We start from the raw sequence: 24,933 nt of genomic DNA on the forward strand, positions 1-24,933 counted from the left end.
AGCATATAATTCGTCTCTAAACTCGCGTTGTATGTACTTAAGGATGAGGACTCTGTGAAGTTCGGCAGGAGTCGTTGGGCCTGATTTGACATGATGATGATCGTCATTGACCGGCAGACTGGAGGTTACGTCACAGGATACTTCAGGCGCCGGGCCTGAAGCTCCGATCAACGTACTTGATGTTATAAACACCCAATCTCGTTTCTGTGCCAGTTCCTGCCGTGCCGACACATTCACTTTGCACTTTCATTTCAAATCGAAAATCTCGACCTTCTTTATTATCAAGATCAAGTCGCAACAAACGCTACGGCTGGGGTTCGCTACGGCTTCGTCTCACCCACCATCATGGATGCAGCAGCTGCATCGGACGTACTTACAGTGACCGAGTCTATCGACCGTCACCCATTGGTATCCCTCGTCTCTGCATGTTTCTGGGTAATCTGTAAGTTTCGGGACTAGCCTACGCTGAACCATGCTGAAAGTCTCTATAGTGTGGTTGCTATCATGGACGAAATCCTTGGTCGCATTTGTGACCATATCCGTCCCTCGATTCGTGTATGCAGTGCTATCCTACTCAATGACACTCACGGTATACATGTTCTCCTTACAGCAGGAATGTTCTAACCATTATATTCTTTAGCTCGGTTTCTGGAATTTCGCGATACTCTTTATATGTTCCGCCATCGCGTTAAACTACTGGATCCGATTCAAATACCTGAACGACTACATGCAGCTTAAAGAACCACCACTCGTCAAACCTGACGTGAATGAACTTCACCCTGATGTCAATACGGGTAGGGCGATCACCTTTTGAACTGAAACCTTCATTAATGAAAATTAGGAATAGACCCTCCTCCCACTTTCCATAACTATCTAGATGAATTCTTGCAGGCCGTTAGGGTTTTCGGATTTGTGAGCATTATATATTCATGTTTGTGAGCCAGTAACTAAGAACCATTACCTCCAGCTCGAAAAACCGGTACGTGTGTCATCGTTTCGGATATCATCTATTCGCTTAGTGAGGTTTCCAGGTTTTCCATGAACTCGCCCGCCATCTACAAACAAGGAGACTCATAGCAGGAGATAGTCTGTCTCTCGACCAAGACAAGAGTTTCTATTGCGTTGTCGAAGGCACTGTTCAAGTGTTTGCACAAACCGGTCATGCACCTGAAGTTCAACATAGCTCATGGGATGACGAAGATATGAATGGTTATCAACTGCTCAACGAAGTTGGAAGTGGTGGAACACTCTCGAGTCTGTTCACGATTCTCAGCTTATTTACAGAAGATGTCCAAATGAGCTGGCAGGATGAATATCCGGACGTTTCTCTGGACGATATGGCTTCATTCGATGAAACGAATACCACTACGCTTCCGCGACGTAGAGCTCGACGGTCTAATTCCGACGTTTCTCAATATGAACTTGGAGGCAGAGGAACACCGCAGAAGCAACCAATCCGCCGCTCCTCCGTCTCTTCTACGGCCTCGACTGTGAATGCACGGGAATTTCGATCACCCTTGCGGGTTCCAACTGAATACTCGACTCAAGACGACAATCATAGTACATCAGGACCGCCAACTCCTCCATCGCATCCTTCCAAGCCTCCCCGTCCGAGCCAGATCCATAGAGGAGTTGTCGCTCGTGCAACAGTTGACACCACTTTAGCTGTTATTCCCGCCGAAGCCTTCCGTCGATTAACCAAGAAGTTTCCCAAGGCTACAGGACATATAGTACAAGGTACCGTACTAATGTGGCCTACAGGTTTTCGGCACTATACTAATGCTTCCTTTAGTCATCCTGACCAGATTCTCTCGCGTAACATTCAATGCAGCCCATAAATATCTGGGCTTGACTAGCGAGGTCCTCCGTACAGAAAAGGCTATCAACGATATTGCGTGTCATCCTCTTCCTCCGTCTTTTTATGAAGGAGGAGGGCTGCAGTATCTACGACATCGATTTGATGGAACTGGTTCGAGTGCTTCTGAATCGGAGAGTGACTATTTCAGCTTTTCCCAATCTCATCCGCCACCTCTAAATTCCTTGTCATCGTCCTCCGACCTCTCTAAGTCGCGAGATTCATCGACTGTGTCCTTAGGAAAGATAAATGATAATCCAATCCCCATCAAACCGTCTTTCTATAAGCAACAAGGCAAGGCAGCCACAATAAAATCACCGCGCCAGATGGTTCAAGCTGGAGATTTATTTGTCGCCAAAGGAAACGGGAATGACGTTTTCCGCCCCCTCAGTCGTTCATTCAGTCTTCTCAACACTCCTCGGTTGGGACAAAACTCCTTGGATAACTCTGACAACACTAAGAAATCCGTCTCTCAAAGAAGTTCCCGCTGGTCTGCCGATGATTTCGATCTAAGAGAAGAAGTCATGTCGTGTATAGCGAAGTCTATTGGGCTCCTGCAACCTCCCATGAGTGGTAATGAGTCTACAGAGGAATTGCCCGCCTCTCCTCCATCGGAATATCGTAGTACTACAACTAAGGTTCCCAGTACTTTCAACTCACCATTTGGTTCCCTTTCGCTACTCGACCTTGGAGATGACGCTTCTTCCATGACTGGTGGTTCGATTACATCAATGAGCAACAATCTCAGAGGGCTGGATAACGAAGTGGAGATTCTCTTTTACGCTGCGGGTACGACATTGGCCAAAGCAGGAGAGTTAAACATTGGTGAGATATGTCACCGACTTTGGATTGAAATTGCCACTGACTATACCTAGGGCTCTTTTACGTTATTGAGGGATTCTTGGATATTCTCCTTCCGGTTGATGATACTAAGAAAAACCAGGCACCATCGTTTCCAAAGACGCCTCGACCTGAGGAGCATGACGAGTATTGGAGGTCGCCCAGTGGCCCAACAGCCCAAAATTCTCAGCAGAAATTACTCTTTACTGTCAAACCCGGTGGAATTGCTGGATATCTCGGTCAGTTTACATGTCTTCTTTGCACCAATTATGTCTAAACCATTCTTAGCCTCACTTTGTAATACTGCATCCTACGTCGATATCAAGGCTAAAACGGACACTTACGTGGGATTTTTGCCATTGCCTGCTCTTGAAAGGATCTTGGAGAAGAGACCCATTGTTCTTCTTACTCTCGCCAAACGTCTCATCTCGTTGCTCTCTCCCCTCAGTACGATGATTTTCTTAACTGTTTCTTTTTCGATGTCTGACTTTATGATTAGTTTTACATATAGATGCGTCTTTAGACTGGATGCAAGTCAATGCTGGTCAAGTTCTCTGGCGTCCCCAAGACGTCAGTGATAGCTTCTACATCGTTATCAATGGTCGTCTTCGTGCAATCACAGAGACAGAAAACGGCGAGGTGACAATTTTAGGTGAATATGGTCAAGGAGATACCGTTGGCGAACTGGACGTTATCACAAGTTCGCCCCGAAGAAGCACTGTTCATGCCATTCGAGACACTGAGTTGATTAGAATGCCTCAAACTCTGTTCAATGCTATTTCTGCCAGGTATGCTTATTGAGTTCATGGTATACTCTTTACCATTACTTATGTATGATCATAGGAATCCCCAAACTACAGCTCAGTAAGTTTATGTCTCTGAGCGTACAGAATGGAACCTTGATTGGGTTATCAGGTTACTGCGTATGATCGCTTCTCGAGTAAGAGATGAAGTAGATAGTTCATCGACAGGCCAACAAAGAAAAGCGGGCAAAGGAGGCGCAGAGCTTGGTTATAACAACACCAATTTAAAGACTGTCGCTGTACTTCCCGTCTCTCGCAACGTTCCTGTGGAAGCTTTTGCGAAAAAGTTGCAGCAAGCCTTAGAAGGCATAGGCGCGTCTACTGCATATCTTAATCAAGCGACAATCGCGAACCAGCTGGGAAGGCATGCATTTACCAGAATGGGAAAGCTCAAGGTACCAAAGTTCTCTTTAGTTTCATCAAATCTAACGGATGTCTCTTAGTCGGCTGGCTGGCTGGCCAATCAAGAACAAAGATTTCACACCGTTTTATATGTTGCCGATTCACCCGTGAACAGCTCTTGGACGCAAACATGTATTCGTCAAGTGGGTCTATCATGGTTTTTTTATTGTTGTTTTATTTTTTATTGTAACTTGTTATCAGGCTGACTGTGTTATGGTTGTCGGAATGGGAGATGATCCCTCGATTGGAGAATACGAACGCCTCTTGCTATCTATGAAGACCACAGCGCGTAAGGAGCTTGTACTCCTTCATCCAGATAGATCAGTTACGCCCGGCACTACCCGCGAATGGCTGAAGGTATGAAGATATGAATGATGTTGGTGGCATTCTTTCTCAATGTGTGTAGAATCGACCTTGGGTACATCAACACATTCACATGGAACTTCCAGTGCGTAATAATTTTTTTGTTGAGCCACTTATATTTACTTCCAAATTATCAGGGCCTCGTTTTGCCAATCCCGAAATCTGCAGTCCCAAAAGATCCAGATGCGGTCACAGCGCTGAAAAACCTCAAAGACAAAGTTCAAAGCGAAATTCAAAAGTACCGTCGCGGAACGGCTGATGTTAGACCACAACGCCTCCCTCACACAAACGACTTCTCCCGCTTAGCTAGACGTATATGTGGCCGATCGATTGGGCTTGTGCTCGGTGGAGGAGGCGCCCGAGGAATTGCGCACCTTGTCTGTCGTCCTCTTTTCATTGTTAAAGCCAGTAACTGACTTCTTTCATAATTTCTCTAGGGTGTTATCCGGGCACTTGAAGAGTATGGCATTCCCATTGACCATATCGCTGGTAAGTTTGGTGTAGATTTGAGATGTCAATTTAGTAATATATGTTTCGTCTATTTTTCTAGGAACAAGTATCGGCGCCTTCATTGGCGGCTTGTATGCTCGCGAAGGTGATCTTATTTCTAGCACTGGTCGTGCCAAACAATTCAGTGGAAGGATGGGCAACATCTGGAGAATTCTTTCTGATGTAACGTACCCGATCGTGGCATATACTACTGTGGGTCTTTGTTTTCTCCTCATCCTGGTTCGTCTGATTATCGCATGATAGGGTCATGAATTCAACAGAGCCTTATACAAGGTGTGTACCGCCATGCCGTGTTATGTCTCCACTTTCTGACATGCATCAAGGCGTTCTACGATCTCCATATTGAGGATATGTGGCTTCCTTACTTCTGTAATACAACCAACATCATTACTTCTCGAATGGAAATTCATGAGACTGGATATGCCTGGAGGTTCATCCGTAAGTTCGTTTCTACTGCCTGAACACCAAGGTATTTATATCGTGCCTCAGGTGCTTCAATGACCCTGGTTGGTCTTCTTCCTCCCCTTTGCGACAATGGAAATTTATTGGTTGATGGAGGATATAGTGAGTCAAAAGTTCTTGAACGACAAATGTAGTTACTGATGATCTTCAAAGTTGACAATTTACCAGTATGCGCTACGCTTTCCTGCTTTGGATTGAATCTCATTCCCAATACAGGTGGCAGCTATGACCTCAATGGGCGCGAGCTTCATTTTTGCGTCAGACGTCGGCTCTGTGAGTAGTATCCCTTGAATAGTGAATCGAATCATCTTCTTACATTGTCCTTGCGCGCCAGATCGATGACAATTCACCGAGAAACTTTGGAGATACTGTTTCAGGATGGTGGCTTCTCATCAATAGGTGGAATCCTTTTTCCAACGCTCGTCATGTCCCTGCTATTACGGAAATTCAGAGTCGACTCGCATAGTAAGAAACTTTTCCATGAATTATGTTGCTAATACTAACACCTGTTTTGTTGCCAGTGTGTCCAGTGTTAACACTCTAGAACAAGCTAAAATAGCCAAGAACTGCCTCTATTTTGGTATGCCCGTTCAAGAGGTAAGAAGTTGCAAGCTTTGCGAATTCTTTCTTTCTAATATACTTCTTTAGTACGGTACTATGCAATTCGGTAAATTCGAAGAACTATTGAAGAAGGGTTATCATGCTGCCATCGACATTCTGGATAAGATGGAGGAGGAAGGACGCTTACCTGCCGCTGTCATCGATTGCAAAGATGGTCATATCCCAGGAAAGAAGAAAGGAAGGAGTGCTCGCCGAAACTCCATTTAAAGATCATCGGCCCTTGGTTTTTATCAATCTCAATATTTTCACTTGTATTCAACTGCAATTTGTTCTTGCTATCATGAACCTTTTTCACAGACACATATAGGCTACTATATCTAGGATTCCACTTCTTTCTCATTGATACTTATAATAGGATCAAATAGTCACGCACATGTATCATAGGGAAAGGGCCATTCATTGTATATTTACACACTTTTTTCGATTTAGGTTTTAAACGCATTTGTTTTCTGTGAAGCTTTGGGAGGACGTACACCAGAATTTATTTGGAAGTTATGCCACGACTTGGAAGTCGAAGTACTAACAATGTATGGTACGCTTACAGACCCGTGATCTGGCGACCGACGCGTTGACGATGTTAGGGGCTATGCGCTTCCTTTTATAGAACATTAGCTCCTATACATAAACCAGCCAGTGTACACCTATCACAGTTTATCACCATTCATCCGAACCTCAATCGTGGCTCAGACATGGTAGATGGAATATGGAATATATTGAAGGAATGTATATATATTTACTTACATGAAAGGGCAAAAAGACAGTACAATAGGGACAAGGTTAGGCATCATTTAACTTTTTATATACACACACCCTTAAATTTAGGCGAGGTGGTATCCAAAGGATAGAAAAGCGTCAATCATTAATGCAATGCTGACCAGGTCCCACATTTTGAGCGCCTACCTGACTACTAGTGTCCGTCAAGGTCCAAGGGTAGGTAAACATACAGTTCGGCAGAACACGCAATTGCCATTCATATGCTCCTGAAACCTGTTTGGCGGTTTTTTTACATCTCTGACTTGTTTACTTTACCGGAGGACCGAGAAAGCAGGCGGCGGGACAAGGAGACCTCTGGCCTAGACCAAAATGGAAAATCGCTCCCGGAATTTGTCAATTTGGCGGAGTCCGACGGAGGTGGTGAAGGCTTTTCAGGTTATGAAGGGAGGGGTGAGCGGAGCTATTTCCCCGGAATCACAGGCGCTAGATTCACTTGACATTTATGGACATTGACAAGCTTTGATGGTGCCGGCGTTTTCCTTCGCGACATAAGCGCCGGGGATGTTATGATCTTCAAAATGTGAGGTTCATGATTACAACAAAAAATGAACGTTGATTTTCTTCTAATGTTCAACTCTTGAATATTCACGACATTTATAAACTTTTTTCAAGCAGGTTCAAACACCAGAAAGGACACTGGTGGAACGATACAACTGGAAGGACAGCCAGTGTCATCCTGATTGGTGATGAAGCAGGTCTCAGGTGCGGGAAGCATTGCTACATTTAGTGCAGGTACTGAGCTACATTGCACTGTGAAAACCACGATGTCATCTGTTCAGAAATAACCTTGTAGCTTTCAGCCAGGCTACTAACAACGATAGAGTTGATTCACCGGTAATTGCTGGAGACCCGTCGTGATTCTGGTTGTGAATTGACGGAGAAGGTTGGATATACCCTTAGTCAAAGTTCTTCTGATTGTCCGAGGAGCAGTTGGTTTCTATGTGCAGTGTGGATCATCGCTGACAGCGAAAGCGGCAGTTCAAGGATTCCGGTCTAGATCGACGTTCAGGATCCGACCAGTGTGATGTTTTTGAGCATATGGACGACATCGAAGGCATCGCTAGAAACGAAATTCTTTTACTAAGCGAAGCCCTAGTTGTTCTCTAGTCTGAAAGCAAAGTAAATAGCATGACAGTAGAAACAAGGAAAGCAGGCCTACCAAAAGTCGGCGTTAAACGAGCATTGCAAGGAGACTGTATGATCAGAGGCAGTGAAACTGAATAGAATAGTCGGAAAGTAGTTGACTTTAAACATAGGGAATCGGTCGCATTAGCCTCCGCGGACGAATATCACTATCCCGACCTTCCGTGTAGATCATGTATACATTCCAGTTCTGTGATCCTCTGAATGATACGTTGTAAATAACCTTTGACATCGGTTTTCATCTTGTTACCTTCTCCGTTGAATTGCTCCGTTTTGTGTAGTGTATCCATGGTTCTTGGCTTATTTTCTAATTTTACTGTGTCAATGTGAATACCATTTTGTGAAGGTCTTCTCGTGCTCGTGTAGGCTGTCGCGGGTAGACCGTAGTGAATTCCTGACTGGCTTCCGGATGGGTCACGCCCGCCTCATCTTAGGCCCCTTTCCCCACAATCTGCAACTAAGCGGCACACTTTGAAATTGATTGTGCAATTCAATTTATGTTAAAGCGGAAAGTGCGCTGTGAACGTACGGGAGTGGGCCGACAGAAGAGAAGTTTGGAGATATATGCGCTTAGGAGGCGCTGCGAAGAGGGGGTTTGATAGAGTAGTAGATTGATATCGGTCTGTTGGACGTCGGCAGTGGTAAATACTGCTCTGTACCACCAGCGTGTCGTAAACTTGGCGGCCGCACGGTGGGCGGGTACAGTTTGCGGGAATGCCGGTAATTACAGAGGGACCAAGATTATCGGTGATTCTGGAACCGGGGTCAGGTAGGTGGGTTGGGTGGAACTGGAATGGTAATCGTATGATAGGGTACATACTAATCGAAATAAGTATCTCCAAAATGCTCGCAGACTTACTTCGGGGAGCACCACCAACTACATATTCTTTCTTTCTCAACATAACCGCGTAGTCGACTTTCCAGGAATCAAAGCCGCAGCCATCACTCAGCGTTTGCTAATAGGCTTTGCCGAAAGACTTCCCCAGTACCTTGTGCGCTTGTTCTTGGGGATTTACGATCGAAATGGCTTTGAATACACCTTCATTACCGTCGGCCAAAGTTATTCATGTCGACACTCGAGGGGCAATTATCTTGTCCGAAGAATCTCCCGAGGTGCGTTGGTCGTTTCTCGACGGTCTACTGACCCTGACATGATTGCAGACAAGAGACAGCCGCGGCATATACCTACCCAACCACATTGAACCAGTGTCTCATATAGCAGTCGATGTAAGAGCGTATCTGCGCATGCATAATAGCTTCGCTCATATTCGCTACTTCTAGGTAGGAGGATCGTTGGCAAAGGTTGTCTATTTTACCCGGTCCCCTGACCCCCCATCCTCGCCGTCGATAGTAGCCACTCGCGGAACTAGCACAGCGAGCGACATATCCAGCCCACGATCACTTTCACCAACTAACGATGCGGTATCGTGTTCCTCAACGCCGTCGAGCAGCAAGATGACAGGGGCACTGACGCCCCTGGTACTAGAGCAGCCCTCGTCGCCCATTGGGAACGGCCTGAACGGATTGACAGACGGACTGGTGCGCGATACATACCTGAAGCGCAGTGTGCAGCACTTTCCGGGCGGGTCGCTCAACTTTGAGCGGTTCGAGACGGACAACATCCAGGCGTGTGTCGAGTTCATTCAGGAGCTGATCCAGCGGTCCGCGCAGGTGAACGGGGTGACGATCGAGGAGATGCGCAAGGGCGTGAAGATCATGGCGACAGGCGGGGGTGCACACAAGTTCTACGAGCTCTTCCGGGATACGCTGGGCGTGGAGGTGCGACGGGAGGACGAGATGGAGTGTTTGATTGAAGGCCTGAAATTTATTACCCTTATCCCGGATGAGGTCTACTACTTTTCCGATGAACTGATACAGTCCGTCTCCCACCCAACAAGCTCGAATTCGAATTCGTCCGTGGCTGCTTCTTATGATCCTTCTCTCCCACCCAATGGTCGTTATTCCTCGACCGTGACTTCGAGTGCTTCTGGGTCTTCCGTTAATCCTCCGCCCCTGGAACGACCTAGTCCCGACCCACCTAAATACGGAGTGACGTTTGAGAGCAACCCAACGCCTCAGCTGCCATGCCTGCTCGTGAACATTGGATCAGGAGTGTCACTCATTAAAGTTGACGAAGACGGGGCATTCGAGCGTGTCTCTGGCACGAGTCTCGGAGGAGGCACGTTGTGGGGTCTATTGAGTCTTCTTACACCAGCCACGACGTTCGACGGTAAGCATCTTCTCATGTGGGGAAGCCGGTGGCAGATAAGGCATGGCAGACTCAAATCTTGTGAAATTTAGAAATGCTGGCCTTTTCAGAAGGTGGCGATAATTCGACGGTGGACATGCTTGTTGGGGATATCTACGGACAAGATTACAGCAAACTCGGACTCAAATCGACGATGATCGCCAGTACATTTGGGAAAGTGTTCAAAAAAGGAGGAGAGAAGGGCAAATTCTCTCCGCAAGACATCAGCAAAAGCCTACTCTACGCTGTGTCGAACAACATTGGACAGATTGCGTGAGTGCAAAAAAGAGGAGGACAAGAAAGAACGGGATATTGATTGCGGATTGAACTTGAACAGATACATGAATGCAGAAAAGTACAATCTGGACAGAATCTATTTTGGCGGATGCTTTATTCGAGGTGAGAGAGCAACGGAACTGGAGTCGCTGGCACTGGTTCTAAACTGTATGGGGCAGGACACGCGGCGACAATTGCGACGCTATCGTATGCAATACGATTCTGGAGTAAAGGAACGAAACGGGCACTATTCCTACGGCACGAGGGATTCTTGTAAGTGATACATTTATAAGGAAGAGGACAAGTGCTGACACGGACAAGGGGATCGATTGGGGCATGGATTCGAAACATTGACTATGAAGACAGTTAGTAGAATATGTAATGACATACCCAAAAAAGATAGCAGTGTAATTTATGAGCAGGAACAGTATACTATGCAGACGTGGGAAGATTGCTAAATTGAAATGTCAACCGATCAGTCATATGCATCATAATACCATAATCATTCAAAAATCCTTTCATAGCTTCCGTCCATTCCTTTCCTCCTCACCCACAAAATGTCTCCTCCCTTTGACCACTGGGCTGACTCCAGTCCCGCCCCCGCCGCCCCCGCTGTCCAACCCAATGCCAACCAGCAGAGCAAGAAGCCCAGGCATCGCCATTCTCCCTCCCAGCTCGCCGCCCTCAAACATCTTTTCGACCAGAACGAGCACCCGCCCTTGGAGCAGAGATCAGCTCTTGCTGACCGTCTGGGGATGTACGTCGTCCCTCTTTCTAGCTATCCTCTTTGTCTCATCGCTCTCCAGGGAGACAAAGACTGTCAATGCCTGGTTTCAAAATAAACGGGCCTCTTCAAAGAAGCGGGTCCGTGGGGGTGCTGCTCCCCAGTATGACCCCCAGCCCATAACTACCGCTGTCCCATGTCCACCCCCGCCCCCATCCATGCAGAAACACGATATGTCTCGCCACAGCGAGATCGTCTATCCAGACGACGAATGTCTATCGGTGCACTCACGCTCGGTGTCTGTAGTGAAATCAGAATCGTTTTATGCAGGCCATCCGGATCAGGCCCACTTTTACACAGAGTCAGAAAATATGCCCCGCCGCATGCGCATACGACCGTCTCCGGAGCAGACAGAGGAGCTCCGAAAACTATACAACATCAACCCACATCCCAGCACCGAGCAAAGGACGACTCTGGCGCAAAATATTGGCATGTAAGTAATCTAATCTATTTTTGTGCACCTGTATCCTTCGGGGGAATCCGTTTTTCCTATTTTGGAGCCCAGACGATTTTGAGTCTAATTAGATCCTCCCTCATTTACAGGCGTTACGAAAGTGTCACCAATTGGTTCCAAAACCAGCGGAGTTTGGCAAAAAAGAGGAAAGAAGACGAGCCAGACTCGTATTCCGTCCCAAAGCCCGAGTATCCCCACGAGTCACGGCACTATTCGGCATTCCCTCCGCCTCCCTTCACCTCATCCAGCATCCTCCACGACAACTCCCCACCAAGGTCTCTGCGCAGGAGCCCATCTCCATATGGACCCCGTACTACCACTTTCGCACGCCCACGCCGTTCGCGTCCTGAACCGTATCAGCTTGACGCCTTGAAGGTTCTCTTTACAAAGACAGCCACACCCACCATCGAAGAACGCTCTGCCTTAGCACTAGAGATCGGAATGTACGTGATCATTCCTTTATCACCGACCTTGTAAAAAAAGTTTCAGCCAACTGATATATCACTATTTTCACAGGGATGTCGGAAAAGTCACCAACTGGTTCCGCAATCTGCGGCAGACGGCACGCAAACGCGCGAAAAAGTCTGGCAGTGGGGACGACGACGACGACGATAGTTACCTTGGAGGCGATATGTATTCCGCTTCAGCATCGCGCTTTGGCACTCCTTCTTTTGGCTCGTCGTCCTCATCTTCTGTCAACGACTACTCAGTAGACATGGACGACTTTTATATGCATAATGCACATTCTGATGGAAGTGAAGAGGATGACTACCAGGAGGCCGTTACCCCTTCACCTGAACACTCGCCATCTCCGCCGCGATCTTCCATAAACCCTCAAGAGAAGGAATACAAATCGCTGGATACATTGTCAATGCCATATCCGGTTGGAACCGGCAAAGTTTCTCCCACTGGCATCAATTATGACGATGCTATGCTCCTCATCAGCTTTCAGCGTGGTATCAGCGGTCGTGATCTACATTATTGAGCTCAAAAGTATCTTAAAAAATTGTGAGTTGCCAAACACTTCTGACGATCAATCACAGCCGGCTGATTCTGTATTCATAGAATTGCTTTTATCTATTTATCTAGTATTATTCGACACAAAATCTTCGATATTGTATGGATCTCTATGCGACCCGACTGCCCCGCTGCGATATCAATGCACTTACTCGACGAAATCGATTTTCTACTTGCTGTAGCCCTTGCCGTGTTTCAACTACCTGCTATATCTATCCCTCTAAATTCTTTTCGACCGCCTGGACTTGCATTCCCTGTTGTAGAATTTTACAAATCCCGAAAAGACGAGACCAAAAAAATCAATCATGTATATCACCAAGGCGCCTCCATAAAATCGTAAAATCCTGTGTTTTTAGAGTAACGTTTATAACATACTCATCCCTCCTCTTTGCTTTACAATTTGGCCTGTTCGCACCTTGCATTCATACAACTATCCAATCGTATTCAAATCCACATTTCCGTGTTTCCTTGAAAGGATCGCCGTCAATATTTATTTTGCCGTGGCTCGAGTGAATTAGATCGGCTGCCTTGGTCCCTCCCATTAATGGAATAATGTACGCTTAGCTCGGTCAAATACAAGAACTTAGACCTCCCCTTTCTATCATTTTCTTGCAGATTCTCATTGTGCGGATAAGCACGTAGCTCAGGTGCTTATGAACCCCTGACCGTATGTGAGCCCTTTATGCCACTCTTTCAGCGGTACAAGACCAACACGACTGACCAGAGTGCTAATTTGCCCGGCCGTCAAGCCTCTTGCAATTGTTCACTCCGGATCCGCCTTTATTTTACCTACGTTCTTGCTTCCCTGTTGATGTATATGTTTGATAAATTGGCAGGCATCTACTGCGAGCTTTTTCCAAGATCAGAAATTTAGTTGATCCCGGTTTGTGCCATGGGTACGATGCATATGACACTCTTCCCACATCCGGTAGTGAGGGGGCCCCGGAGCTTCGAATAAATGGGCCCCCCAAACGAAGTCTTCCAGGCAAGAATAATATCTGACTCTGCATATGGGTGATGTGGGAGCACGGGAACACAAGCTTTCATTTCACGCGTCATTTCTTGCGTCTCTGCTTGTCGGTGCATGGTCACCGAAGACGGTTACTGAATTGATTTCGTCGACGTATGTACATCTACATTTACGAAGTAGGGAGACCTCGGTTTTGTTGCGCGATTGGATGAATGGTAGTTTGTAAGTTGGCATACGTATAATTTCAGCTGACTGAGCTAGCCATTAATTGATACTATGATTGGCTTCATGTTATCGTTGCTAGAGCGGCGGAAACGCTCGGACAGGGGAGTTGGCCTGTGCTTATGCTTATGCATGTGCCCATACCGATACCGGGTAATGGGAGCTTTATCTTTCAGCCATCCCATGACGTTCATGTTCCATGTCCATGATCAACGCCACGCTCTCGCTTCAATCAAAGTCAAAAACACCCTAAAAACACTGCCTTTTCTGTCAAAGTGTGCTACGGATTTAACCCATATCAACGTATTCTAGTACTTGGGCTCTATATCTGCTCACTAATCACTTGGGAAACCACAGTTTTGGAGAAACATTAATCTCGGAATACGGATCGGTCTGTAATTATTGTCGCAGTTCGTGAATCGTATGACAATTGTCGCAGAGTCGCACGTTCCGGAAGGAGGGATCAGGATGAACTGAAAAAACCAGGGTTCTTCTTTCTCAGACTATGTCTTGTTTCAAAGTATGTCATTTGATGGCCAAATGCTGTTCATATGTCTCTCCAAAATGTTTCTTTCCAGAACATGGTTTTAGCAGCAATTTAGTGTCATCTTCTTACCAATTGCGGGGCTTGGTATAAGTAAAAGACGGAAGGAGTGTCCTGGAGTAGACTTCAGAAGACCTTCGGGTGGAGCTATTTCGCACAACGGGGTTCATTCTCGTTGGCATTTTCTCGGTCAGTTACTTGGGTTTCTGCGTAAGATTGGGCTCATCAGGAACCAGCACCCCCTTAGGTAAGCAAAAGTTGGCTTACCTCCGAACCTTTTCAACCCTTCTGCACTCACACTATTCTACATTTTTGAACCACAGATATGTAGGTTATGCTTCTTTGAACACATCTGTGGTTTTTTTTTTCAAAAAAATTTTGATCTCAAGAAGTTATAAAGATTTTAATTTTTTTCCTTTTTTTTTAGTCTAACACGTCAGAAATGGTGTTTTCTCGAGTTTGGGAGATTTTCGAAAATTTGACAATGTTCTTTTGGCCGCTTATATAATGGTACACGTGACCACACGTGACAATAAGTCACGCCTAAGTAATACCTCTCAGACTCATTATGGACTTCCAGAGACTACAATTTGACCTCTGAGGTGTAATTCTATTATTGTGGGCATAAAGGCTAGTAGTAAGGATTGTATATGCACATTTATGAATTTTTTTTTTTTAAACTTTTTGTCTGAAACCATTTTCCGTCAACATAACTTTTGATTTTTTTTTCGAGCTGGATTTTGGCCGCTCTTGGCGCCAAGCCCATTGATTACGTAAGGGTGCTGGTTTCTGATGAGCCCAATCTTACGAGAGCCAAAAGGACCAGATGATCCCCATTCCACCGGCCATTAGGGGTAACTATGTGTATGCTTTGTAATCGTATGGCCATATGATTTCACCATATCATCATTGTCGACGTCGGTGATTCCATGTAAACGGTTATCAGCATTGTAGTAGTTTTCTTCGACGAATACTCCAACGAGGAAAGAATCAAATACCAAGGCAGAGTCCAGAGACAAAACTGATGAATTTCAATCTCCGCTTCAATGCTGCTGTACATGACTCGTGATACGCGTCACGCGTCTGTATCTTCTCCTCAACGATATCCTGCCACCTTGAATTTGCCTATACGAAACCTGGCTTACACTCTACTCTCGTCGACTCCATCTCAAACAAGAACTCTTTTTGATCAGCATCATTGTCAAAACTTGACGCGTAAACGTACATATATAACTGCAAAACAACGGGTCGACAACCGTTATTCAAGTACAAGCTTCAGAAGGCATCAAATAATTAACAGAGTTAAATACACTGTCTCTTGGGTCTGTTACGCTCATCTCCCTTCATTTAATCATGAGCGTGTTCCTCCAAGTGCTCTCCATACTCGACACCCTCGTCAGACCACTCCACAAGAATAACGTCGTCGTGTTGAACCTCCTGTTCCTTGTCGCTACCGTGGTGCCTATGCGGTGCTATCTTGTCCAGGAGGTGTGATGCACGCGCCAAGATCTCCTTTCCCTTCTCTAATCCAGGAATCTCGATCTTTTCTTCCTCGATGCCCAGTTCCCTAGTGCGTGGTTTTTCGACGCCCGTTCCTTCTGGCCATTGATTGTCAACGGTCCATGGAGGATGGTTATTTATGACGAGTCGTGGCCTTGGAACGCCAGTCATCGTTACAGATGGCGCGTAACCCTTGGGATTGCTGGTGCCATTGCGCTCAGTGGGGCCATACGCATATATTCCCTTGCGAGAAATGACGATTCCAGGCAGTCCGCGATAATACGCGTTGTTCATGTCGGAAGTGGACGGCTCGGCTCTGCCTTGTACGAGCTCCGAGAGCGGGTGAGTGTGGAAATTGGCAACTGCAAAAACTGTCAGCGTCAACTTCGGCGTGGGGTCAGCTCATATTCACCTAAAATGACGTTCTTTCTGTTGATTCCGGGGCGATTTAAGTCAATCGACGCATTGGGTCCTTCGGTCCTTTGATTCATACTCATTCCTTTCGATGACATCTGCACGTACACCTTCTTAATCGGCCTGTGGATAGGAAAGTCTACGGACAAATTCTTAGTGTCTACGTCCAATGATATTGCGAATACACCTACCAATATAGATGAAGCCTCCTTGCTCGCAGCAATGGAATTTGTCGGGGAACGAGTTCTTCCAAGCCTGTTGGAAGGTGCCGTTGGTACTGGTCAGACTCTTGACGCTGTGAAGGAGTTCTTCGACTGTTGGAGGTTCTTCGACTTTGGAGGGCGACATAATAGTATGAGCGGTGTTTACTGAAGATGGATGCTCTCGAAAGTTCTGTCAATACTTATACGTCGCGTCCCTTTACTGGCTCTTCGAGTGCCCTGAAATACAGTCGAGGCGCAGCACTTGTAAGTACAACCATCTCTTCTGATTTCAGACTGCAGCTCTGGTATCAAAGGTTGTTTTGCCAATTACATTAAAAAATTATATTGTCTGTGTATCCATGACTCAATCCATCTGGTGGATGTCATGGCACTACTACTGTCCGTACCGATAAATACAATGACAACATTTTCTAGACTCTAAACCTCGGTTGAAGAAGCTGACTGCGCTGATAGCACCAACTTTGGTTTACAGTGCAGTCTAAAAAAGTACATCCTCTTGATCTCTCACAACCTCAATTGAAGAAGCTGGCTGCGCTGATAGTATCAACTCTGGTTCCTGGTGTTGTCCAAAAGCACTGTTGGTGCTATACTTCCTCTAGACAACTTGATTATGAGTCCATCAATTTGCCCTAACTAATCCAATCAGTAGTCATTTGAATTCTTTTGGCTCAGGTCAGCCTAGTTTTTCCTCCTCAGAAGCTAAGGCATGAAATTAGAGACTAACGTAGACCAGCGACGCGACTGGTTGTTCGAAGAGAAATTCAAGAGGATAAATTTCAATCTCCGCTCAGTTCATTGGCACGACGCGTGAGCGTACGCGTCACGGTCCCTTTGCAACCAACAACATATTCCTCCAGGATGGCTGCCTGTGCTATACATTCTACCCTTGGCATCTCTCATTTACACGAACGATTCAAAACATGAAGACTGCGCGTTATGTATCAAAGTTTGGTTGAACGCGAAGATTAGTCATCCTCAACTTAGCGACTGTGCCTATGGGTGTCCTCCTTTCCTTGACATGGATAAGAGAAGACAAGTTATGCGGGCCTGAACTGGTGAATGACAAACCATCTCTTATATACAACAAACTAGAAGGCATCAAATAATTTACCTCGCTGAATATACTGGATTCTTGGGTCATCCTCCTCCCCCTTAGTCATGAGCATGTTCCTCCAAGTGCTCTCCATACTCGACACCCTCGTCTGACCATTCGACAAGAACAACATCGTCATGTTGAACCTCTTCCTCATCTGCATCATGGATGATCTCCCTCGACCCACCTTCGCCTTTCTCATCGTGGTGCCTATGTGGTGCTATCTTGTCCAGGAGATGCGATGCACGCGCCAGGAGCTCCTTACCCTTCTCCAACCCAGGGATCTCGATCTTTTCTTCTTCCTCGATACCCAACACCCTTGTTCGTGGCTTCTCGACGCCCGTTCCCTCCGGCCATTGGTTGGCTACGGTCCATGGAGGATGGTTGCGCATGACGAGGTGTGGCCTTGGAACTCCAGTCATTGATACAGATGGCGCGTAGCCCTTGGGGTTGCGGGTACCATTGCGCTCAGAGGGCCCGTATGCATATACACCCTTGCGAGAAATGACGATTCCCGGCAGTCCGCGATAATACGCGTTGTTCATGTCGGATGTAGATGGTTCAGCTCTTCCTTGCACAAGCTCTGAGAGCGGGTGAGTGTGGAAATTGGCAACTGCAAAAAAATGTCAGCGTCAACTTTGGCGTGGCTAGGCTGCCCGTCTTCACCTAGAATAACATTCTTCATGTTGATTCCGGGACGATTCAAGTTAATTGAGGCGTTGGGTCCCTTGGTCCTTTGATTCATACTCATTCCCTTTGGTGCCATCTGCACATAGACTTTCCTAATTGGCCTATGAATAGGAAAGTCTATGGGCAATTTCTTAGCGTCTATGCCAATATCATCCTATCAAGAATTAACCCACCGATATAGATGAACCCGCCCTGCTCGCAGCAATGGAATTTGTCGGGGAACGAATTCTTCCACGCCTGCTGGAAGGTGCCATTGGTACTGGTAAGGCTCCTGACATTGTGGAGGAGCTCTTCGACCGTTGGGAGAGACATTGTAGTATCTGTGAGCGATGTTTAATGAAGATGGACGCCTTCGCAAACCAATCGACAATATATATACGTCGCGGCCCTTCACTGGGCCTCTAGGCGCCCTGTCAAGCCACAGCACTTTGTAGGTACAACCCTCTTCTGGTTTCAGACTGAGGCTTTGGGACGAAAGCCTCTTTTTTGCCGATTGCAGTAACCATTCTTTTTTTTCGTGCATCCATGAAACCCATCTCTCGGGCGTCATGGCGCTATTGCCATCCGTAATGAAAACAGGGCAGCAGCACGTTTTCCAAACGCGCGCTCTAATCTCTTAAAAACCGTTGACTGAAGAAGCTAATGGCAATTACAATGAATATAGTTAATAGTGCTGGCCAAAAGCACCCTTCATGCTATACTTCTGGTAGCCTATTTGACTTTTCGGTCCATCAAATGGATTTTTGTACTCTATATCTCTAATCGCCTTGGCATTGTTCATTGAAGGGAAGTGTCGGTCGCAAGATTTGAGCGCTTGGTTTGATGAATCGGTGATGGATGTGGAATGTTGCGCCTCCTTGTGCGGTGTCCCAGCAAAATTCTTGTAACTAATCTAATCAAGTCATTTAAACTCTTTTTCACTGTTACCAGCCTAGTTTATCTCTTCAGGGCCCAAGGCACAGCAAAAGGCATTCTAGGTCAGAATGAAAACCGACTTTACGAAGGATGGGCATGACGGTATAACCCCTATTCACAAAATGTATTGGGCCATTGACAACAGATTCAAGGGTCACGTTAGATTTTTCCTACTCAAAGGTGTCGGTATGTACGTGTCTTTTAAATTTATATTCTTCAGCCAAAGGCATAACATTGCCAAAGAACCCAGATACTAATGGTGAATAACTGCAATCATGCGTAATTTGTAGCAATGTTGAGCAACGGCCCTTGCTCACATCACAGCGCGCCCCCGCATCCAACCCGCACTGCCTTTCTATCTCAAGGGGTCAATGGAGATCGTAACGTTAGAATTTGTTACATGCGATGCACCATCTCCTGTTGGCTCTCGGATGAATAGTCTGTCTTTTTTCCGCTCCTGCATAATCCATTTTATGATTGTTTAGGAGTGTAATTGATGCAGAGAAACAACTAGAATGGGTATGTATCCGGATGATTCTGTACACGTACGAACGCCTTACTGAGACGTAATGCCGCCTGCCAGACAAAAATATAATCAGAAAGGGTATTGTGTTTATATATCAACTATGCTGACCTTTGACTTTGAATGCAGAAAGGTGGTCTGAAGACTAAAAGGGTTATGCAACCGATTAAGAATGCGTCGGATTCCTCCGGAGTAATTGGAATTAATGGAAGTAGAGTTATGCATGGGCTAGTCCGTGGAGTTATGAAAATGAGATGTGTAGTGATCTAAAGTCGTCGACAGGCAGCAGCCTTCAAAAAATTCGAAGAGGGCGTTTAGAGTAAAAGCAGAGGATGGTAAGCACAAGTGTGGCACAGGTGATGGGCAGCGTTAGACAGGCACCGGCTAAACTGGTGAGAGTGCGAAGCATTCCCAACGCATCCATCATATCTTTGCTGCTTCCTGGGTACTTCGAATGGGATACAGTCGGCCAGCATAATCGACGGGTGAATTTGGGGTTAACGAAGGGACGGCGAGTACCTGTGGCCTCGAAGCCAGCCGTTTCTGGATACTTTAATGACAATCCCATATCACGCCCTGCAAGGTGTAATGCAGCCTGTGCGCGCCAATCCAGGTCTTCTTGCGTAATGGATGGTTCCGACTCGATACTGAGGCAGTCCATTTCCGGACTCGTATGGTGTTTCAAAGGGATGACTTGCACTATATCCCGTTCAGCGTGGAAATGTCCCCTATCTGCACCGACGAGAGCTTCGCAGTCAAGCTCTCGAAGCACGAATCCTACAACTTCCCAAATGTTGACTGATGGCGACCGTCTACAGTATTCGGAAAACCCTGGCAATAAATGTTGTCTTCCACGTCGCCCGATGCGTGAAATCATCCTGCCCGCCTCTTTAGACAAGTAGGATTCTAGCCAGTCCTCGGGGTCGGCAAAATGCTTTTCATCGAGGAGGATGGAATCAGGTATGGTCTTCCAGTTAATGGTTTGTTCGCAGTCATGTCGCTCTTGTTTGTAGGTTCCGTTGATCCTCGCTCTCCGATGCCCATGGGGATCCTCGTTACCCGCCGGCGTACACGCGCACGAGAATTGTTCCCAATTCCAAATATCGGGACCGTATATGTCGACATTATATGCAAGGCAGTCAGAGCAAAGCATTTCGCATAGAGAGTACTCGTATGCTTCCAGGGCTGAGACCGATTGTCTCATGAATTGTGCAGTCATGGAGGGAAACAACCAGCCCCTGATCATTAATAATATCTCGTTCGGCAGGCAAGGTTTTCCAGTGGAGGATGGGTAGTGTATGATGTCGTCTATAGTTCGTATTTCATCGGTTAGATATGCGAGAGAAGCATGCATCAAGATAAGTTTCGTAGTGGAGATAGCAGGATTGGTTGACATTGCGAGGATGTTATAATGGGGGTCGTTAGACTAAAAAGCGGCCTATACAGCGACATAAGTACCCTCCTAAATCGCGCGGAAATAAGGGAGACATACGTGATGTTCTCCGATATCGGTTCGGAACAGTGGTCTTGACTCCAAAGAACAAAAATTGAGAACGGAATTGACGTGACGTGAAGTTCGTACAGTGGAAGATTCAGGAGCACCTGAGAGGTGTGAGGGACTTTCTAGGTATTAAAGACTCTGGCATCTTCAACGCCCTTTTGTTGTAAGGAAGAAGAAGTAGGGGAACTGAAGGCTGGGGGTTCGGGGATGCCAAATTGGAGGCCTACCATGCTTCGAATGAATTGCAGGACCTAAGTGTGGATTACCCTGTGCTGTGCCTCATGGTTTACGAATAAAATCTACCTCGTACTGTTTGCGGACGTTGTAGGGTGCATCAGAGCCTCCATTGACCTCCGTTCAGATCTCGGTTTTGATCCGGTGCGATTTTCAAGTCAGCGACCAGGACGGAGTTGCCGCCGAGGGCCATTATTCGGGAAACATTAGCTTTGAATGGACTTTAAGTACAATCGTTCTTGCTGTTGTTTGAATGTCATATTGGGCACCCCCTGCCGCCTCTAGAACGACAACTACCGCCGGTGTGACCCATGGCATATATTAGCAGATATCAAACCGATAAGTGTCCCCTAGATAACTACATCAAACGTATATCAGACGCTTTCTGGAAACCTTTGCATTTAGATGTAAGTTAGCGAGGAAAATTATGTGGACTAATGCAAGTGAAGCCCTTCACTCTCCATTTTGCTCTTTGCACCAGGATTCAATCTTTTTGATACCCTTGTCGAATTCGGCGAGCAGGTCTATATCGTTTTGGGGAGTAGCTTCCCAAGTAGTGCGTCCTCTGGTTGGCCCGCGATAGTAGACGTGGCTTGTTTGATATCTTCGTATTGAAGAATCGCTCTTACTCCATTCAACAATCCTTTAAGGTGGATAAAAATGAGCGATCGACAATGAATTTAAAGTGAGATTCTTACTGGCTGCGAATTTTTTCCTTGCGGATACTGAAGTGTGATGCAATGACGTCCTAAGAGTAAACACGAATGCGTTTATAAAACTGATTTGCAAAGCCGTGCTTTTACTTACTCTCCAGATCCCATTACGGTGGTCCTCGTTTAGCCACTCCACGATAGCCCATTTAACAGTTTGTTTAGATATTTCGCGATTATATTGAATGCTGACAGGAGCTTTCAGATTAGCTTGACCATGTCCGGGTCTATTCTATGATGGTTAACGTGTATTTCATAAATGTTATCGGATCAATGAGCACGCACTCGTTGTAATAGGGTGCATCTATGAGTATCATACTTTGTATGCTGACAAGAACTTGAAGAAGAGTAGACTTCGGAGACCATTGCTCCTCGGGCCTGCTTTGTTCTTAGCCGCATGAAACGAAGGTTCATAAAGAATATTCACCGTCCGGGCCACGTTCCAAGGAGTGACAAACAAACTTTTCCATCATTGTAGAGATTCGGATTGAACCGTACAGAGCCACCTCCAGTGGTTTTGAGTTGCATAAGAGGCGGATTTGTTGGATATTGGATTGGCATAAAGCAATCGAACTCAAATAAACCCCCGGAATACGGCGTGCCATCGGGTCCTGCAATCATTATTTTGCTGCAAAGAGAATCAGAAAATGTGTTCATTTAGAAGAAAGGCAATCTAAAAATGAACGTACATTGCGTCATTCCGAACTTCGTCTACGCGCACCCATACTCCAGGAGGGAGACTTGTAGCCATAACCGCCAGTTCCTTCAATAGGTGAAGACGGTCTTTTGGAACACGCGTCGAATTTCGTGTCTGATTTAGTTGAGCAGCATAATAATAACCTGAGTAGTTCAGCTCATCTCCGCTGACACTGGCCTCACCCAGTGACACATGCTTGAAAGATAACCTTTCACAAGCTTCTGCATAGACCTTGTCAAAGTCGAGAGAAACGTCTCGACCCTTTCCTTTACCTATAGACGAGTTCGCTTTTAGCTGCTGAAGGTCACTTGGTCGACCTTCCGCTCCTTCCATCCGGTTTTCACGCTCTGCATGCTCAGATTTTCCGAGGACTGCAATGGCACGTTCCAAGTCGTCCCGCGCCGCTACAATGTCACCAGAAAGAGAGGTCCCTTGTATCATCATCTCATCCACTTCAGCGTCGGCATCACCCATACCGACCATTTGCGCAGCTCCCGCCATGAATGCTTCTGATTGTTTGGTCAACTTTTTAAAAAACGCATACAAAGGAGGCGTTTTCGAATTCTCCAGAGTAATTTCGCCATTTCCCCAGACCCAGTTCTCCAGGCCGCACGTCGATGCCACTTCCCAACGTTCTCCTATTAAACACGGTACGGTGAGCTCGCAATCTGCCATACGGCGTAGGAGAGATAGCATTGCATTGTAAATCTCCTTGCGAGATATCCAGTCCGTTACGGAATCGTTACGCAGCAGAGTAGCTAGCAGAGTAGGTATTTGGGACAGGTTGATCAAATGGCCTATAGATGCCTGCGGGAGCATGTCGTAAACTTGAGGATCATCGGCATACGGTGCAGGCAAAAGCTCTGTAAGTGTATTCAGAGCGCTCAGTAAAATTTTATCCCATTTTTGTGCGGCGTCCTTCTGACGTGAGTTAGACTTCTCTTTAGGTCCTCCTCCGTAGTATCCATATGCTCCGTCATCGATTCCATAGCCTGTACCACCGGGTCCAACAGACTTTTTTGTCCTTTTCGATTGATTTTTAGCTATAGCCAGTGCCCGAGATTCAGAGGCTGTTCTTTCAACGTTATACTGACGATCAAAACCTCCCAGTACTTCGAAAATTGCAATAGCGCGGCCTTCCGCACAACACTTTAAGACCGGACATTTTGCATTTCGTCCTGGGCCTTTACATGTAACAGGGCAAACGATTGGCGTAAAACATCCTCGACAATGATTTGTGCGACAAGAAGAGCATGGGGCGTGAAGTAGTTGTGTCATAGACAGCGGCATCAAGGATTCAGAGAGCATGACCTACAATGCATAATCAGCTATATCGATGCCTTTCAAGTTGCGAGTATATTTATTTAACTTACGCATCCCCGCGGCGACTCCACCGATTTTGAACACTTTGAACACCGCCTCGTCTTTGTAAAGAGATCTTTGAAGGGCTCTAGAGCCTCGTCAGGCTTCGTCGGCGATTGCTGGTAATTTTTGGATCTATTGAAATGTGGTGAAGGAGATTTTAGATTGGGACCAGCAGAAAGCCGTTGACTGTATTCTGAGACATTGGACCGACTTATATTGACGACTGTTGATGGTCCTTCAATTATCTCTACATCAGAAGACGCGCCTCTATTATTGTCTTCTGAAGCCCATTCCTGAGCGAGCCTTCGTGCAAACTCAGCATCACCTTCCAGGTCGATTGGTGCGATTTTTGAACTCGAAGCAACAGGTTTATCCTGCGTACGAACAGATTTCTTTATGACTTGTTCTTGAGCTTCGATTTGAGAAATTATGTCTCTCAGCTCATCATCACTTTGTTCGACGTCCGAGTCAATAATGATGACATCTCTGGGATCTGGCTTAAGGGTTGTTCGTCTGCGTTTAGAGCTGCCCTCAACAACTTGCGTAGGAGCAGTCCTTCTCTTTGATGCGCGAGGCATGTTGTTGATGCGTTGAGGTTGCCAGAGAATTGTATCCCAAAATACTATGTGGAGAGAAAAGTTCACAGCGATCTTGAAATCCAATTTGCAGTCTAATCCGAGGTGGGCGTAATAAACCAAGGGCGCGTATAACTGACCCCAAGGTATACCTTGTAGTTAGTGACGCGAAGAACCTAATTTTGGCTTTCGCACGCGCACTCG

The 24,933-nt window shown here is 46.3% G+C and overlaps 6 protein-coding genes across 6 annotated transcripts; 3 read left to right on the forward strand and 3 right to left on the reverse strand.

Annotated features, from left to right (window-relative positions):
- Positions 1–345: 345 nt before the first annotated feature.
- JR316_0000394 (Lysophospholipase NTE1) lies at positions 346–6,063 on the forward strand (the record flags this gene model as incomplete). Its single annotated transcript, XM_047886209.1, has 26 exons — positions 346–442; positions 492–589; positions 641–794; positions 842–912; positions 968–979; positions 1,032–1,737; positions 1,793–2,680; positions 2,731–2,934; positions 2,984–3,142; positions 3,195–3,483; positions 3,539–3,559; positions 3,611–3,893; positions 3,942–4,043; positions 4,102–4,257; positions 4,307–4,348; positions 4,401–4,640; positions 4,701–4,752; positions 4,814–4,965; positions 5,017–5,046; positions 5,097–5,211; positions 5,263–5,337; positions 5,389–5,402; positions 5,452–5,508; positions 5,570–5,700; positions 5,757–5,832; positions 5,884–6,063. The coding sequence occupies 26 exons, from the start codon at positions 346–348 to the stop codon at positions 6,061–6,063; spliced, it is 4,404 nt and encodes a 1,467-aa protein (XP_047753955.1).
- A 2,733-nt stretch (positions 6,064–8,796) lies between these two features.
- Positions 8,797–10,667, forward strand: JR316_0000395 (Pantothenate kinase; the record flags this gene model as incomplete). The annotated part of the gene is made up of 7 exons (XM_047886210.1): positions 8,797–8,886; positions 8,935–9,000; positions 9,055–10,003; positions 10,075–10,294; positions 10,359–10,420; positions 10,477–10,570; positions 10,619–10,667. The coding sequence occupies 7 exons, from the start codon at positions 8,797–8,799 to the stop codon at positions 10,665–10,667; spliced, it is 1,530 nt and encodes a 509-aa protein (XP_047753956.1).
- Positions 10,668–10,854: 187 nt separating this feature from the next.
- On the forward strand, positions 10,855–12,520 carry JR316_0000396 (Homeobox protein 10; the record flags this gene model as incomplete). The annotated part of the gene is made up of 4 exons (XM_047886211.1): positions 10,855–11,054; positions 11,104–11,514; positions 11,625–11,978; positions 12,052–12,520. 4 exons carry the CDS (start codon positions 10,855–10,857, stop codon positions 12,518–12,520), a joined length of 1,434 nt encoding a protein of 477 aa, XP_047753957.1.
- A 3,115-nt stretch (positions 12,521–15,635) lies between these two features.
- JR316_0000397 (uncharacterized protein) lies at positions 15,636–16,550 on the reverse strand (the record flags this gene model as incomplete). The annotated part of the gene is made up of 3 exons (XM_047886212.1): positions 15,636–16,150; positions 16,201–16,341; positions 16,394–16,550. 3 exons carry the CDS (start codon positions 16,548–16,550, stop codon positions 15,636–15,638), a joined length of 813 nt encoding a protein of 270 aa, XP_047753958.1.
- Positions 16,551–19,939: 3,389 nt separating this feature from the next.
- Positions 19,940–21,043, reverse strand: JR316_0000398 (uncharacterized protein; the record flags this gene model as incomplete). The annotated part of the gene is made up of 1 exon (XM_047886213.1): positions 19,940–21,043. The coding sequence occupies one exon, from the start codon at positions 21,041–21,043 to the stop codon at positions 19,940–19,942; it is 1,104 nt and encodes a 367-aa protein (XP_047753959.1).
- A 792-nt stretch (positions 21,044–21,835) lies between these two features.
- Positions 21,836–24,732, reverse strand: JR316_0000399 (Baculoviral IAP repeat-containing protein 6; the record flags this gene model as incomplete). The annotated part of the gene is made up of 7 exons (XM_047886214.1): positions 21,836–22,025; positions 22,081–22,130; positions 22,190–22,319; positions 22,378–22,470; positions 22,520–22,720; positions 22,782–24,100; positions 24,163–24,732. The coding sequence occupies 7 exons, from the start codon at positions 24,730–24,732 to the stop codon at positions 21,836–21,838; spliced, it is 2,553 nt and encodes an 850-aa protein (XP_047753960.1).
- Between the last annotated feature and the right edge of the window lie 201 nt (positions 24,733–24,933).

The sequence above is a fragment of the Psilocybe cubensis genome, chromosome 1 (assembly GCF_017499595.1).
Source record: "Psilocybe cubensis strain MGC-MH-2018 chromosome 1, whole genome shotgun sequence".
Taxonomy (NCBI): Eukaryota; Fungi; Basidiomycota; class Agaricomycetes; order Agaricales; family Agrocybaceae; genus Psilocybe; species Psilocybe cubensis.